This window comes from Hypanus sabinus, chromosome 11, assembly GCF_030144855.1.
Source record: "Hypanus sabinus isolate sHypSab1 chromosome 11, sHypSab1.hap1, whole genome shotgun sequence".
In the NCBI taxonomy this organism is placed as follows: domain Eukaryota; kingdom Metazoa; phylum Chordata; class Chondrichthyes; order Myliobatiformes; family Dasyatidae; genus Hypanus; species Hypanus sabinus.
In genome coordinates, this window is record NC_082716.1 from 27446089 (window position 1) to 27461909 (window position 15821).

The window sequence follows — 15821 nt, forward strand, 5'->3', positions numbered from 1 at the left end:
AAACTTAAGAGAACCTCCTTTTGATAAGTGCTACTATGGGCTGAGAATGCATTTTACGCTCAGATACTTATTTCCATTATGGAAAGGAGCAAATAGGCCTCTATGATTATCATGAAATGTCAGAATACTGAGGAAAGATGAGAAGAATATCAGGAGTATTTTATAGAAGTGGGAATGCAAATTCTGTGTTTTACCACCTAGCTAATGAGCTTTATTTCCAGTTACTGATACACATGCCTCATTGTTAGTGGTTGGCCTTTCAGTTGCTCAATTGATAACTCGGAAAGGTAAAGAGTTGTAATGTCTCCAGTGCTTTGTTTGTACAAATTCCCAAATTAAATAAGTGAATGAGGTGGACCAGAAGAAGTAACTGGATACCAATTTTCATACTTGTGTTTTGCCAACACTTCTTGAGCAAAATAGTTATCTTTCTGCCAGACAGGAGGTGTGGAAAATATGCAGCAATCAAAGAAACACTACCAGAGGGGATGGTATCACCTACCAGTGCACCATTGCGACATCAGAAGCCAACAAGACGGTCGTTATCATTAATGCATCCTACCCACATCACATACAGACATTTTACAAGAAGCCCTTCAAGACTGAAAATATTGGTAAGTGAGGGAGGATTAGTTACCATAGATACATAGTAAGGTATGCACCACACCTGTCTACACCACAAATAATTGACATAGTGCTGAAATGACTCTGTTGTCATAAACTTTCTCCCATTTCCAGCAAACAGACACACAGCTGAAAAGGAGTTAAGTGTGCTTCAGGTTCATATACAATGCCTTTTAAGTGAAATGGGAATTTAACTTTGCTGACATCCTCCACTATCTCAGGACGTTCCACACACTTCACAGTGCAGAGTAAAACCTGTAGTAGACAGAGGCAAACCTGAAAACAGAAAGTATCTTGGGGGGGGGGGGGGTGCTAAAAGCAGAAGGTCTGGATCTGGCAAAAGAATTTGGTAACATGTACATTATGCCTCATTTCTCAGAAGACCATTTGCATATGGCTCTGTCAGAGCTCCATTGATAGCCCAAGCAGTAAAAGGAGTTGAAGAATGTTTACTGACACCAGACAAGATGCTGACAGGTATCTGGGTGGCACCGTAGTAGAGCAACACTATCACAGTGCCGGCTGTAAAATCGGGGTTTATTGTTCACCACTGTCTGTAAGGAGTTTGTACACTCTGCTCGTAACTGCTCAGATTTCCCCCGTGTTTCCTCCCACATTCTCGAGAAGTATGGGTTAGGGAGAGTGAGTTGTGGGCATGCTGTGCTGCCGTTGCTGGGCTGCTCAGGACAATCCTCGCTGAGTTGATTTGACACAAACGGCACCTTTCACTGTACCTTTCAACGTGCATGTGACCAATAAAGCTAATCAGACCCTTGCAGTCATACAGCACTTTATAAACTCCACAGATGGGGAGATGGTGTTCTCAACAAAAGATTCTGCCTACATTTATGATGCCAAGCAGTCACTTCAGCATGGTGCTGGAAAAAATTCCATTTGCTGGCCACAGTATTGCTTTGTATGTCTTTCCAACTATACAACACCTGGTACTACTAACACAGTCCAGCACCTACTCTTGGTTCAATTTGAAGCCACTTGGTTTCATTAATTCCTTTATTACAGGGCCACTCTTCATCAATCTTCCATATTGATCTGTGTTCCAGTTTTATCCTCCAAAAAGCAGTTATCCTCGGGACTACAACTATTTCCTGCATTTCTGTGTAGATCCCTCTTTATTGCCTCCAGAATATTAACAATACTTCAACCCCTAATCAAATCATTTAAACCTCTTTTGCATTTGTTGGATCTCGAAAATTCTCAATCTCTGGGTTCTTTTAGGAGTTCAGGAATGAGTGAGAATCTTTGCTTTTCATAATCGTTTATTTTAAAGTTTAAACAAGAGATCATAGCATTTGAAACTAAGTGAGGAGCTGAAAGCAAAGCAGAGATTAAAGAGATTCCATAGATTCAATATGAAGAAGATGACACCTTTGAAAAAGCTATCACCTATATACTTTAAATAATAGAAAATCCCTTAGATAACAGAATCCAATCAAAAGGTGATATAATTAAAACAATTATAACACATGCATAATGTGCTAACATTTAGCCAATTAAAAAATGAAACGGTATGTGTCACTGCTGTACCAGTTTCAGCCAGTAAGTGGGGATGAACACCACATACTGTGAAAAATACTTGAGTTTGCTAATGATACAAATTATGGTTTCTTTTTACTGATACGATTAAAACTATGATTTTAGTCTTGCATTAATTCAACTAATATCTTATAAAAAGTATAAAAAAGGACAACTGATTCCACCACGTTTCACAATTCAGTACTCCCCAGTGCTTCCTATTGATTTTCCATGCCTAAGTTAAGTACTGTACTTCTTTCCCCTGAAGTCTCTGTAATTCTATTTCAATAAGACAGCCTCTTCAACCTGTGCTCATCTAATTCGTTCATCACACTTACAACGTTTATCCCTCTCTATGAAATCTGAAGGTTAATGATTAATGATGTGCAAAGTATTACACAAAACAGCTGGCCCTCTTCAGATAGTTTGGGTGTTGTTTTAAAAGATACAGTGAGGAAATCGCCCAGCTTGCATCCCCATCTCCAGAGAAAACTTTGCACAAGTTGCTTTAACTCTGAACTGACAACACATTTGGCTCCTGCTCTCCTATATACTCTCTGAGACCTGGACTACTTAAGGTAGGCATTCAAGGCTCTGAAAAAAATAAATTCAACACTGTTTCTGCAAAGGAGACACAAGAAACGACATAAGCAACAAACTATCTACTGGAGGCCCCAAGTTCAAGTTCAAATTCAAATTCAAGTTTATTGTCATCTGGCTGTACCGACATATAACCAAACAAAACAACATTCCTCCGGACCATGGTGCACCCACAAAACATACATCACACTCAGCACAAAAAACAAAATATTACCACAAATAAATTAATAAACATAATTTAAAACGCATGTAGTGCACAGCACAGGTAAACAGTAAACAGCTGAGGAAGGAAAGTCAAAGTAAAATTTATTATGTGACCATGCCTTGCAGGCCTTTGCAGGAAAATGAAGAAATACAATAGAATTTATGAAGGATTATACATAAACAAAGATTAATAACCAACCAATATGTAAAAGAAGTCAAACTGTGTAATTAGAAAAATAATCATGAGTACTAGTTAATAAAACTAATAATGAGTCCTTTGAAATGAGCCTGTCGGTTGTAGGAACTGTTCAGAATTGTGGTAAGTGAAGAAAAAGAAAATATGATTATCTTTATTTGTCACACGTACATCAAATTTTACAGTGCAATGTGTTGTTTGCATCAAATCATATCAGCGAGGACTGTGCTAGACAGCCCAGAAGTGTTGCCATGTTTCCAACGCAAACATAACATGCCCACAAGTCAGCAACCCTAACCCAAAGGTCACCCTTGATTCTGAGTGACTGTCCAAGATTGTGGACTCCAGATATGGCTTCCTAAGAAAAGCTTCCTTCACTGTTAATATAATGAAACTGATCTATGTATTTCCCTTTGTTCCAGTCCGTCCTGATCCACCAAGAATTGTGAAGACTGATATCAGCACAACTGGTGGGAAACTGCGTCTCTTTTGGGAGCCACCAATCATAAAGTTCCAGAATCAAATGGTTTATCAGATCAGATACTCTGAGGAAAATGGGACAGGATGGAAGGTGAGCGGATCATTGTTAGCGTCAAACTTCACTTCCATCACCATTCTTTAATGGGCTGTTCACAGTCTCAATGTGTAACGCAATCCATTTAACAATAGTGAGAGGTAAGTGATACCAGTGGACTGTGACTAGGCATCCAAAGCATCCTAACTACATTACTTTGTACCCTTCTTATTATGAAAGTTAGGGTGCTTGGAGGCTCCAAGCTCAAACTGAAGTCTGAGCTAGATCTGAACATAATCTTTCTCCCCCTATGTAGATAAAGACTGATGAAAGACTTGCACTTTCCAGCTTTCATCTCACGACAGCCATCCAGTTCTGGAAGACCTCAATTTGAAAATTTGTTTTGAGGGACTCAGAATTGTTTAACTTGTTGCCAGCCTGGTATTAATATAGCAGACACCACAAAACTATAGGTGCCTCTTCAATGATGACAAAGGCAATCTACAGACATGCCAAACCTACCACATTTGTGAGCCAGCCCTCAAGGAAGGGTGCCTTAGTGATGTAAGTCATTATTCCCTGTGTCTAGAATTTGCAGAATGTTCTCCTGATTTAATGGTGATTCCATGAACTTGTTCAGCAAAAAAAATACAGTTCACCTCCACACACAAAATGCTGGAGGAACTCAGCAGACCAGGCAGCATCTATGGAAAAGAGTACAGTCGATGTTTTGGCCCGAAATGTTGACTGTACTCTTTTCCATAGATGCTGCCTGGCATGCTGAGTGATGCACCATCAATAACTCATTCTGAGACGTAAAGGCGAGATATCGGCTTTTATTGGCTGGAAGAAGGAACCAGCAGTGAGTGACCACCATACTACATCCTGGAGACCGAGAGGCCGGGCTCAGACCTCAATCGCCTTTATACCGGGGTCTGTGGAAGGAGCCAAAGGAGCAGTCAGCAGGGGGCGTGTCCAGACAGGTATATGTAGTTCACCACACTGAGTTCCTCCAGCATTTTGTGTGTGTTGCTCGGATTTCCAACATCTGCAGTTTTTCTCTTGTTTGTCATTTCATCTCCATATATTTGCCACCAAAGCAGAAATGTCTACTCCTAAAGCCACTGGTCATATACTGGGAAACAGTTGGAAAATACATTGGTGTCAGTAAGAAGAAATTAATAAATCATAGTTTTATTAATAATATGAACTTTATAAACACGAGAGATTACAATAACGGGTCTCGGCCAGAAATGTCAACAGTTTAATCCTCTCCATAGAGGCTGCCTGACCTGCTGAGTTCCTCTGCAAGTGAACTTTAATTGTTTTCTGCATTTGTTGGAATAATGCCAAGACAGAAACCAAGGTATTCAAATAAGGTACCACCCTGGGGACTGACTTGTGAAAATTGTTGGCTCAGTAAACTTTTATATAATGTGCATAATTTGTATGAATTCATTTTCAAATAAAGTTGAAAATTGTGGTTAAATTGATGCATGTGACCCGTGTACTGATATGGCAATTTCTACCGGTACCAGATTACATTGTGCTAAGACTGGGTGACAGCTGCAACACTAAAATTGAAGGGTACTTAGACGGACAACAGCACTGGAACTTCTTGTGTACAAAAAAATGATTAACACGATGTGAGATGGCACACATTGCTAAAGTAATGACAAGTCAAATACTTTGAAAAGAAAATATAACCAAAAATAATTAATTAAACACACGAAAAACACAGACGGAGGTTTACTATAACTGACTTGTATGTCATGAAATTTGTTGTTTTGCAGCAGCATTACAGTGCAAGACATAAAATTACTATAAGTTTGTTTAAGTTTACTATAAATAAACAGCGCACATTATGGATGAATGATGTAATGTTTTGGTTCATGGACCGCTCAGAAATCTGAAGGCAGGGGGAAGAAGCTGTTCCTAAAACATTGAGTGTGGGTCTCAAGGCAGCCTGATGGTAGTAATGGGAAAAGTGCACATACCCAATGCTGAAGGTGCTTAGTGAACGATGCCACCATCTTGAGGCACTGCCTCTTGAAGATGTCATGATGGTAGGGAAGACTGTTCCTGCGCCAACACTCGAGAAGGTAATGAAAGGCAGAGAGCGCAAAAAAAGGCATGATAGAATCAAGGCCAGGAGAGGGTGAAGATCTCAAGTAGCAATGGTGCTGACTGAAAAGTAGTCGTAGTGGTGTAAGACTTCTGGAGGAAAAGTGGACAGAGACAAATTAAATCTGAGATTGCATTTGGAGGAGAATGTTAAAGGAAACCGGAATGCCGGAAATATAAAATACTGAACTGGAATGGCTGATTCTCAGAAATTGTTGAATTTCATATTGAGCCCTGAAGGCTGCTTGTTCCAAACACAAAGACAAGTAATTTTTCCTTAAGCTTATGCTGAGTCTTGTTAGATAAGTCTAGGAGGCCTCAGATAGTGAGATCAGAATGGCAGTAGGATGTAAAATTAAGGTGACAGGCAATGGATTGAACATGAAGAAGGTTGAGAGGGAGATAGTGTATTATTTTATATCATTTAGTAGCTTACTCTCATGCTGATAATCAATATACGTATATAGAAAAAGTAGATTGGCTTTGACCATACGTAAGATGTCCTAATATTTCTTTCCAGACCCTACATATCCAAAAGCCGTTGCATAGTGAGGTGTTAGACCTTCCCCACGGTAAAACCTACTACATGCAACTCAGAGCCAAACCCAATGGACTCATTTACAGAGGATACTGGAGCAGTTGGTCGGACACTTTCACCGCAACCATCCCAGGCTCTATCGGTAAGTGTGGCATACTGCGTGCTCATTATAGAAGCACGGACATCGTTGGGCTGTGTCATCCTGGACCTGAGCCACTGCTTGGATCGCAAACAAACTCGATGCTTCGTATTTCAGGCTGTTGTCATAGTGTACGTTTATTACTCAGACACCAAAATACAGAAAGTAGTAAAGTTGCATAATGAACTCATCCAGCCTAGTTTCTTGAAGACCCAGGTGCACAGACTTCACTTTTGAAGGGTTTGACCTCTGCCTGTCCTCTGAGTAATTTCCCTGATTTATCCTTGTTTGGTTGTTTAAGAAAGGCTCTGAAATAAAGCCCTGGAAATTGTAGGCTGGTGAGCCTGACATAATTTGTGGGTGAATTATTGTAAGGTATTATAAGGGGCAATGCATATAAGTATTTGGATAGACATGGCCTGACTTGGGATAAACTTTGTGCATGACTGTTCATGTCTTGCCAATCCTACAGAGGTTTCCAGGAAGGCTGATGAAGCGAAGGCCCTGGACTTTAGCAAGGCCTTTGACAAAGTTCCGCAAGGGAAGCTGGCCCAGAAGGTTAAGTTGCTCGGCATTCAGGATGAAGTCGTCATTGGTTTAGCAGGAGAAGTCAGAGCTGGTATTACATGATTGCCTCTCTGATTGGAAGCTTGCTGCAGGGATTGGTGCTGTGTCCATTGTTGTTTATCATCTATATTAATGACAGATAATAATGTGGTAAACTGGATCAACAAATGTCTGGATGAGGAGCGTTATAGGCATTGAGGAAGGCTATCAAAGCTTGCAAAATAATCTGGACCTGCTGTGGGAAAGGACTGAAAAAAATGACAGAAGGAATTGAATGCAGACAAGTATGACGTGGGAAGACAAACCAGGTTAAGACTTATATAGTGAATGATAAAGGGACAGGAACATAAATCCGTAATTCCTTGAAAATGGCATCATATGTAGATAGAAACATGAAAAGAGAGCTTTTGTCACATTGCCTTTCATAAATCAGGACAATGAGAGTAGGAGTTGGGATGCTATGTTGAAGACAACACATACAAAATGCTAGAGGCACTCAGCAGGTTATGCAGCATCTGTGAAAAAGAGTAAGCAGTCAAATTTTCGGACCGAGAGCCTTCATCAGGACTGGAAAAAAATTGAGGTCAGATTAAGAAGTTGGGGTAAGAGATGACAAAGTGCAAGGTGGTAGGTGATAGGTGAAACCGGGAGAGAGGGAGGGGTGAAGTAAAAAGCTGGGAAGTTGATTGGTGAAAGAGATAAAAGGCAGGAGAACATAGAACATAGAAATCTACAGCATATTACAGGCCCTTGTTGTGCCAACCATGTAACCGACTCTAGAAATTGCCTAGAATGTTCCTAGCGCATAGCCCTCTATTTGTTTAAGCTCCATGTACCTATCAAAGAGGCTCTTAAAAGACCCTACTGTATCTGCTTCCACCGCCGCCACCAGCAGTGCATTCCACGCACCCACCACCCTCTGTGTGAAAAACTTCCCCCTGACATCCCCTCGGTACCTATTTCACAGCACCCTATAACTATGACCCTTCATGTTAGCCATTTCAGCCCTGGGAAAAAGTCTCTGGCTATCCACATGATCAATGTCCCTCATCACCTCTATCAGGTCATCTCTCATCCTCCGTTGCTCCAAGGAGAAAAGGCCAAGTTCACTCAAGCTATTTTCATAAATTACGCCCTCCAATCTAGGCAACATTCTTTTTATGGGGAATCTGATAGGAAAGGGTAGAAGTTCATGGAAGAGAGAGAATGAGGAGGAGCACTAGAGGGAGGTGATGGGCAAGTAAGAAGATAAGAGAGAGAAGGAAACAGGAATGGGGAATGGCAAAGGGTGGGGATGGCAATTATCAGAAGTTTGAGAAATCGATATTCGTGCCATCAGGTTGGAGGCTACCCAGACAGAATAAAAGGTGTTGCTCCTCCAACCTGGGTTTGGCTTCATCACGCCTGTAGAGGAGGCCATAGACTGATGTGTTAGAATGGGAAATGGAATTGAAATGGGTGGCTATTGGGAGGTCCTGCTTGTAGGTGCTTGGCGAAGTCACCCCCCAATTTAGGTTGGTATTACCGATACACAGGAGGCCACACCAGGAGCACCAGATTCAGAAAATGACCCGAACAGACTCACAGGTGAAGGACTGTTTAGGGCCCTGAATGGTAGAGAGGGAGGAGGTGTAGGGGCAGGTGTAGCACTTGTTCTGCTTGCAAGGATAAGCACCAGAGGGAGATCAGTGGGGAGGGACAAATGGACAAGGGAGTTGTGGAAAACGGAAAGTGGGGAAGAGGGAAAGATGTGCTTGGTGGTGGGATCCCGTTGGAGATAGCAAAGGTTGTGGAGTATCTCCCTCCTGGTAGTTATCCTTGAACAACACATAATTTTACACACACACTCCAAGATGTGACTTCTTAAGGAGGTTTTAATGTTTTGATTAAAAAGGGGCATATTTTAACACGTGTCATGCAGGTAAGTTTGTTCAGAGCAGTGCCTTAGACATACGACTTTCAAAGGTTTTTGAACTTTTTTAAGTGGCTCCAAAAGGAACTTAACAACACAATTGAAAATAAGTTAATAAGTAAATATATGTGACTAAAACTTATAAATTACCAAAAATATATTTTAAAACATAATTACAAGACAATAAGTCACAGATTTACTTGCCTTATTTTCCACAGGGTTCTGCAAGCTTCCATTTAAGCACCCTTGTTCACACAGCTGAGGACAGTTTGCAATGCTCACTGGCCTTTCTCGCCAGCGTGTTAATCTACACCACTGGGATCAATGTTAGAACGAAAGGTCACGTGAATTTGTGTTGTGTGCGATGTCAGCATTTGGCCAGGCATGCAGGGAAGTTCAGGGTGAGCTAAGGCCATAACAGCCAATAGCCAAAGATTTCAACATGAAGGTATATCACTAGAACATCATGAACGATCCCACCCTCCCTGCTGAAGGATCGTTTGTCACACTCCCATCAGGGAGGAGGCTATGTAGGCAGGATCACCAGACACAAAAACAATTACTTACCCCAAGCAGTAAGGCTGCTCAAAACCCCCACCCACAAATCCACCACTCCACACCCCAGCCACCACTACTTCATCTTTTCCTGTCAGTCACATTATGTACAGACGCTCCTTTATCTAGAGTCAATCTACATATGTAGGCTATTCTATGTATTTATACAGTATTTACTTTGTTTTTATTATTGTTATTGCATTCCTTAATGTGTTCTTTTGTGCTGCATCAGATGTGAGCTAACAATTACCTTGTTCTCATTAACACGTGTGTTCAGGATGTGACATTAAATAATCTTGAATCCTGTATTGTGAATATTGAAACCATGCATTGTGAGTGTTAGCAAATGCAAACAGGTTGATAGATTATATCAATTAATCTCCAAGTAACCAGCAACACAAACCATTGACGACTGCACACCACTCTTGACAGCACATTCATTAATTAATTGCAACACAGCTATCAACCAATTACATTCAGCCTGCTAAAAAGAATTACAGTATCACTCACACCAACATACATGGGCAACTGTCCTGAGACAATGGATCCTAGTTCCTCTGTAACCAGACAAATGAACCTTGTCTGGCATTAATGAGTTCATTATTCAAACTTCTACATTTTGCTGAAGCAATAAAGATGTATCGAAAGGCCAGGATAATTGGACTAGTCAATGCACAGATGTATTTAAACTGGATATTCTTATCACGTATTCTCTTTATTTTAGTGCACCATTTACACTGGACATCGTAGAGCACAGACCATAGAACAGTACAGGCCATTCAGCCCTCCAGGTTGTGCCAAGATCACACTTTAACCTGCTCCAAGATCTAGCCCTTTCTTCCCACATAGCCCTCTACTTTTCTTTCATTTCTTTGTGGAATGGGCTGCTAGCGACAGTGGTGGAGGCGGATACCATAGGGTCTTTTAAGAGACTCCTGGACAGGTACATGGAGCTCAGAAAAATAGGGGGCTATGGGTAACCCCAGGTAATTTGTAAAGTAAGGACATGTTTGGCACAGCTTTGTGAGCCGAAGGGCTTGTATTGTGCTGTAGGTTTTCTATGTTTCTCTTCATTGCTTTCAAAAAGCTGTTCTGCTGTATCCTGCCAATGACGAGATTGCAGCACGCCAGCTAAACATGGGGTTCAGTTATATATGAGCGCACCATTTTTATGAAGTAACTACTGTGTTTAATTTTTTGAAAATACCCTGCAAGAAGCAGAATTAAAAGTGCAGTTAAAAATGACATGCGGACTACCCAATGATGTTAAAAATAACCAAATTGAAAGGTTATTTGCACTCTGACCATATTTAGCTCAGAATATTTCTGGAACAGCTAGAGTCGATATCTTCACTCACCTCAACACCAACTCGCTTTCAAGGACTCTACAACTCATGTCCTCAGTATTATTTTATTTATTATTTGTTTCTTCTTTGCATTTGGATGGTTTGTCTTTTTTTTTGCACATTTGTTGTTTGACAGCCTTTCTTTGTGTATAGTTTTTCATTGGTTCTATTGTATTTCTTTCTTCTGTGAATACTTGGAAACAATGAATCTCAAGAGTAGTACATGGTAGCATATACATACTTTGAGAATAAACTTACTTTGAGCTATCAAAGAATATTACATTTTTAACGGACATAAGCTAATCAGAGTGTCTGTGCAGGCCTTGGCTGACATTAGACCAGTCAAAGTTGTAGTGACAGATAGAGGGGGCCCTTGAGTGAGAAAAAAACTTAGTGAGACAATCAGCGTCTGTGGGAGGAAAGGAATTGTTGACATTTCAAAATACTAGAGTTTGAAGAGGCTTTCCAGTCTGGGGATAAGTTCCCTCACATTCAAAGCATGAAGGTTATGTCCCATTACATTGTCGCTCAAAGGAAGGCCGACATTAAATTTAACCTAGAAGCTAGCCCAATGGTGAGTGACCAAATAAACCAGCTGATATGTTCAAATCATCAGTTCTGGAGATGTGAAAGATTCCATAACAATGCAGAAGGCAACCCTTCCAGGGCAAGGACAAAGTTCAACCCTCAGCTGAGTACACTTAAAAAGAAATTAAGATATCGGCCATGTTTCTGATGTTTTGTGCCTAGCAAAGTTTCAACATGCGTTGCATAACCATCTAACTTTCATGTTTATTTAACTTTCAAAATAATCTGTTGTACCAAGCTCTGTTTTGCACCACGTGCCGTATGAATACAAGTATGTTTGGTGTAATATAACTCCCTTTCTCTGACAGGTCCAACTGTTGTCTCTCTTGTTGTTGGCGTGGCACTTCTGCTGACAATAGCACTTTTCGTGTCTCGTCTCATCTTTCCAAATACTTACAGGTACCTGCAGCAACAGTTTTGAACGAATGTCACTCAGCTTCTCTGTAACATGGTGACAATTATCTGTGTCTGTACTTGCAAAGGATATTGGAACATGTGCGACTGTAGGTTGTGACTGCATCGATGCAACTGGTGCCATTCAGGTTGATCAATCATATCAATCAATCTTCACTCCAAGCAATTAGTAACACCGCCATGGGTGATAATGTTTCACTTTTGGCTATGCACACCGGGTTATGTTAACCATTGTAGTTATTTTAATAAAATTGCACTGGAGGAAAAAACTAGATTAAAATGCAGTAAAAATGAAATGAGAAATGAAGGAATTAACCTAGGATTTTTCCAGACTACTGCATTGTAAATTAATCTACATCATGACCACATCTAACTGAGAGAATTCCTTGTAAGCTTTAAAAAGCTTTACTGCTTTGAGTGCTGTAGGAATAAAAATATTGGCATGGGTCTGAATCAGGGGTTCCCAAATTTTTTTATGCAATGGACCCCTACCATTAACCAAGAGGACCCTGGACCTCAGGTTGGGAACTCTTGCATTAAATGACCGTAGAACTGGACCAGAAACAAGGAAGTATCATTTAAAAAAAACAGAAAGCAGCCATTCTGGTCCTTAGAGTTTAAAAAAAATTGTCTTTGTATTCAAGATCTCCATGGTCTTTCTTGTCCATACTTTGTTCCATAACCTCTTACACCTTAATGGTTAAGAGGACTATGCCTCCTTCCAATGCCAGCCTGTTGTGAAAGCCCACTTCCTTTGGCCTAACAATTTGCAGACACGCCCAAAAGTTACACTCTAATACCCTCTACCTCCACACATTTTCCCCTCAAAAGAGGACATCCTCTAAAGCAACACACACAAAATGCTGGAGGAACTCAGCAGGCCAGGCAGCATCTACAGAAAGGAACAAATTACCAATGTTTTGGGTCAAAACGCTTCACGAAAGCCAGCTTATCCTTAAGAATACCTCAAGATGTGGTGCACAAGTCCAATTACTCTTCTAAGAAGTGCTCTTTCACATTTTTTTTGTGTTATTTTATTTATGGGACGTGGGCATCACTGACAAGGATGACTTTTAATGCTCATACACTTTTGAATGGCTGGTGATTAACTATCTTCTTGAACCATTGTAAGTCCTGTGGTGAAGATGTTCCCATGATGATGTTGGGTAGGGAATCCTAGGATTCAGACCATTACCTGAAGAAACAAAGCAATGGTAAAATAATTCTGCTTAAAGGGAATGTATAAATGGATATCTTTTTTTTTAAGATGTATTTATTTCAAGTATTTAGAAGATCATCTTTACTGAGAGAATGTAACTTTAATCAAAAATGCTAATAATTTCTCATGACAGTAATCTTTCCTTGTCAGTAATATGAAGAAAAGACTGTGGCCACAGATTCCAAACCTAGAGAGGCTGTTGGAGGGATATCTCATTGATTTCCAGAAACACTCTCAAGTAAGAAGGTCATTTAATAATACAAACAATGCTGCTATTGAGACACATGAAATCATTAGTTTAGAAGGAAATTTGGTATTATTTGACTTTCTGTGTTCAATGCAGGGACAAAGATGAATAGAGGAACCTTGAATGCTTTCTCACTATTAAAATAAAATGTGACTTTGGGGTATAAGAGGAGTTATGGGGCAATTATATAGAATAGTAGCAGAGCAGCTAGCATAATGCTTTACAGCACCGGTGATCCGGTTCAATTCCTGCTGCTGGCTGTAAGGAGTTTGTATGTTCTCCCTGTGAGCACTTGGGTTTCCTCCAGATGCTCCAGTTTCCTCCCATATTCCCAAGACGTACGGGTTAATAGGTAACTTGGTCACATGGGTGTAATTGGGCAGCATGGGCTCAGTTAGTTGGAAGGGCCTGTTACTGTGGTGTATCTCTAAATAAAAAATAAGTTACATTGACAAAGGGGTGGAGAAGACATGTGGTCCAACTGACAGACAGACTAGAATAGTGAATGAAATAGCACAGGTTCTGAATATAATTGTTTCAACATTCATAAGAAAGAAATGTGGAAAATTGTCAACATAACCAACCTGTCCAAGGTCAAGTTTATTGCCATGGGCGTACATGCCCAGGATATAAATGCCATGAAAATGTTCTTTTTGCAACAGCAGCAGAGTGTCACATACCCCGTGACGGGTTACAGAACCAGCAGAAATGGAAAACACGTTGGCGTCTGGTATTGCTAATAATTAATAGTGTGTATTAGTAACTATGCAATACAGTAATATAAATGCAGATATATCAAACAGGTTAGCAATGATTACATACATATATAAGTGTGGAAATAGGAAGACCAATCTTCTTCAAGCCTAGGGGTAAATAAATACTGTCTTACAATTGATGAGAAAAGTTCAGTTCAGTTCGTGGTATTGAGTCGAGTAGTGATGGAGAGAGAGTTTTGAGTCTTCAGGTAAGCTGACACCGTCGATTGTCCCATTGTCTTCCGAAATCCTCTCAAAGTCACCGACTGTGACCATAACAAAGGCAACAGTTCTTCTGTGGTGGAATTATTAACCCAGGCCAGGGTTGGACACACGAACAACTCCCTTTTCTGCACCACGAGAGCCACTGATCGATTCTCCTGATCGATCCTCCAAAACCCACTTTCTCTGTGGGCACAATAAAGCTCATCCAGTGTCCAAAAATCGTGTGTGCCCATGTCCAGCAGCTGCCCTGGCATTTATCTCAGCATGCTGAACACCAGCATCAAACTGCTCCGCCCTTCTCTCTCTATAAGAACTTACAAGCAGGCAGTGTCCTTGTAGAAATGCAAACAAACTGCCAAGAAACTGTAACATCAATCTTCCGAGCATTCTTCGCCTCTCTCTCTCTTAATAACAAGGTCTCTGCATTGGACACCTCCCTCTCTCTCTTTCTTTTTAAGAGCACAGTTCATAGGGTCAATTCAGGACCCCGTCACAATAGTACATATCAAACATAAACTGCAATAAACTTATATTAACATAACTTATACAAAATAAGCAAAATAAACATACTGTGTTAGTGCAAGAAACCTCCAAGACCTTGTTGCAGGGTTTGAAGGCTTACATGCTTCAATAATCTGACAACACAAGAATGGTTGGAATTGTAGATAATCAATAGGTTGTATAGAGATACAGTTGGATATCGATTAGCTGGAGAGTTGGGTAGAACAATGGCAGATGGAATTTAATTCAGACATGGGCTAGATAATGTTTTTTTAATTAACCCAATGAGCAAATATTCCACAAATAGTTATTTTGACAAGATCCACTAATCAGTGTAACAAGCGTGCGGAAAATTTAAAAGCAAATGAGAATGATAAAAGACTGTAATCTTTTTTCTGTTGCCAGCCTTTCCAGCCCACCTGTGACAAACCTGTTGACAATGAGCCTCTCCCTTCAATTCTGGAAATCATTTCTGAAGGAATTGGAAATGATGGCAAGAAATGTGCAGAAGAGCAAGAGGCTGTTTGTCAGAAGCATCCCTCCAATGCATCCTCCACCAGCAAGCCGCAGGAAGAAGAGACGAGTGATGAAACCAAGGGCTCCAGCAACGGGATGCAGAACTATATTTTTTTGGATCTGCAATACTCATCATCTCTTCCTCAGGAAGATGCAAACTTTCACAAGAAGGACAAAAGTAATTTGGTGCATGACTCCCAGTCACAGAGGTGGCTTCCTGGCCCTGACACGAGGGCCCACAAAGGACATATCCAAAGTGACATCAGTGGGAATAAACAGCTCACCTCATTGCAGCCAGTTAATGTTGGTGGCCTGAAACAACATCACCCAGCGCCACTGGTTAGTTATGACGAGGTGCTCCAGCTCTTTGCTCACTTGCATTTTCCAGTGCCATTTGATTATCGATCAATGAGTGCAACAGACATTTCAAATCATACGTATCTCCTTCTTTCTGATTTGGAGCCAAATATTTTCTCCCAACAGTGCTCTCTACTCAAAGAATAA

The 15821-nt window shown here is 40.6% G+C and overlaps 1 protein-coding gene across 1 annotated transcript in view; it reads left to right on the plus strand.

The window, feature by feature from the left end:
* Positions 1-15821, plus strand: part of mpl (MPL proto-oncogene, thrombopoietin receptor) — a 30676-nt gene extending 14855 nt beyond the window's left edge. Inside the window, exons 7-12 of the mRNA XM_059983999.1 lie at positions 439-614; positions 3580-3728; positions 6316-6475; positions 11749-11839; positions 13224-13311; positions 15207-15821. Of these exons, the coding sequence (XP_059839982.1) occupies positions 439-614; positions 3580-3728; positions 6316-6475; positions 11749-11839; positions 13224-13311; positions 15207-15821 (1279 nt within the window). The remainder of the gene's footprint in view (positions 1-438; positions 615-3579; positions 3729-6315; positions 6476-11748; positions 11840-13223; positions 13312-15206) is intronic.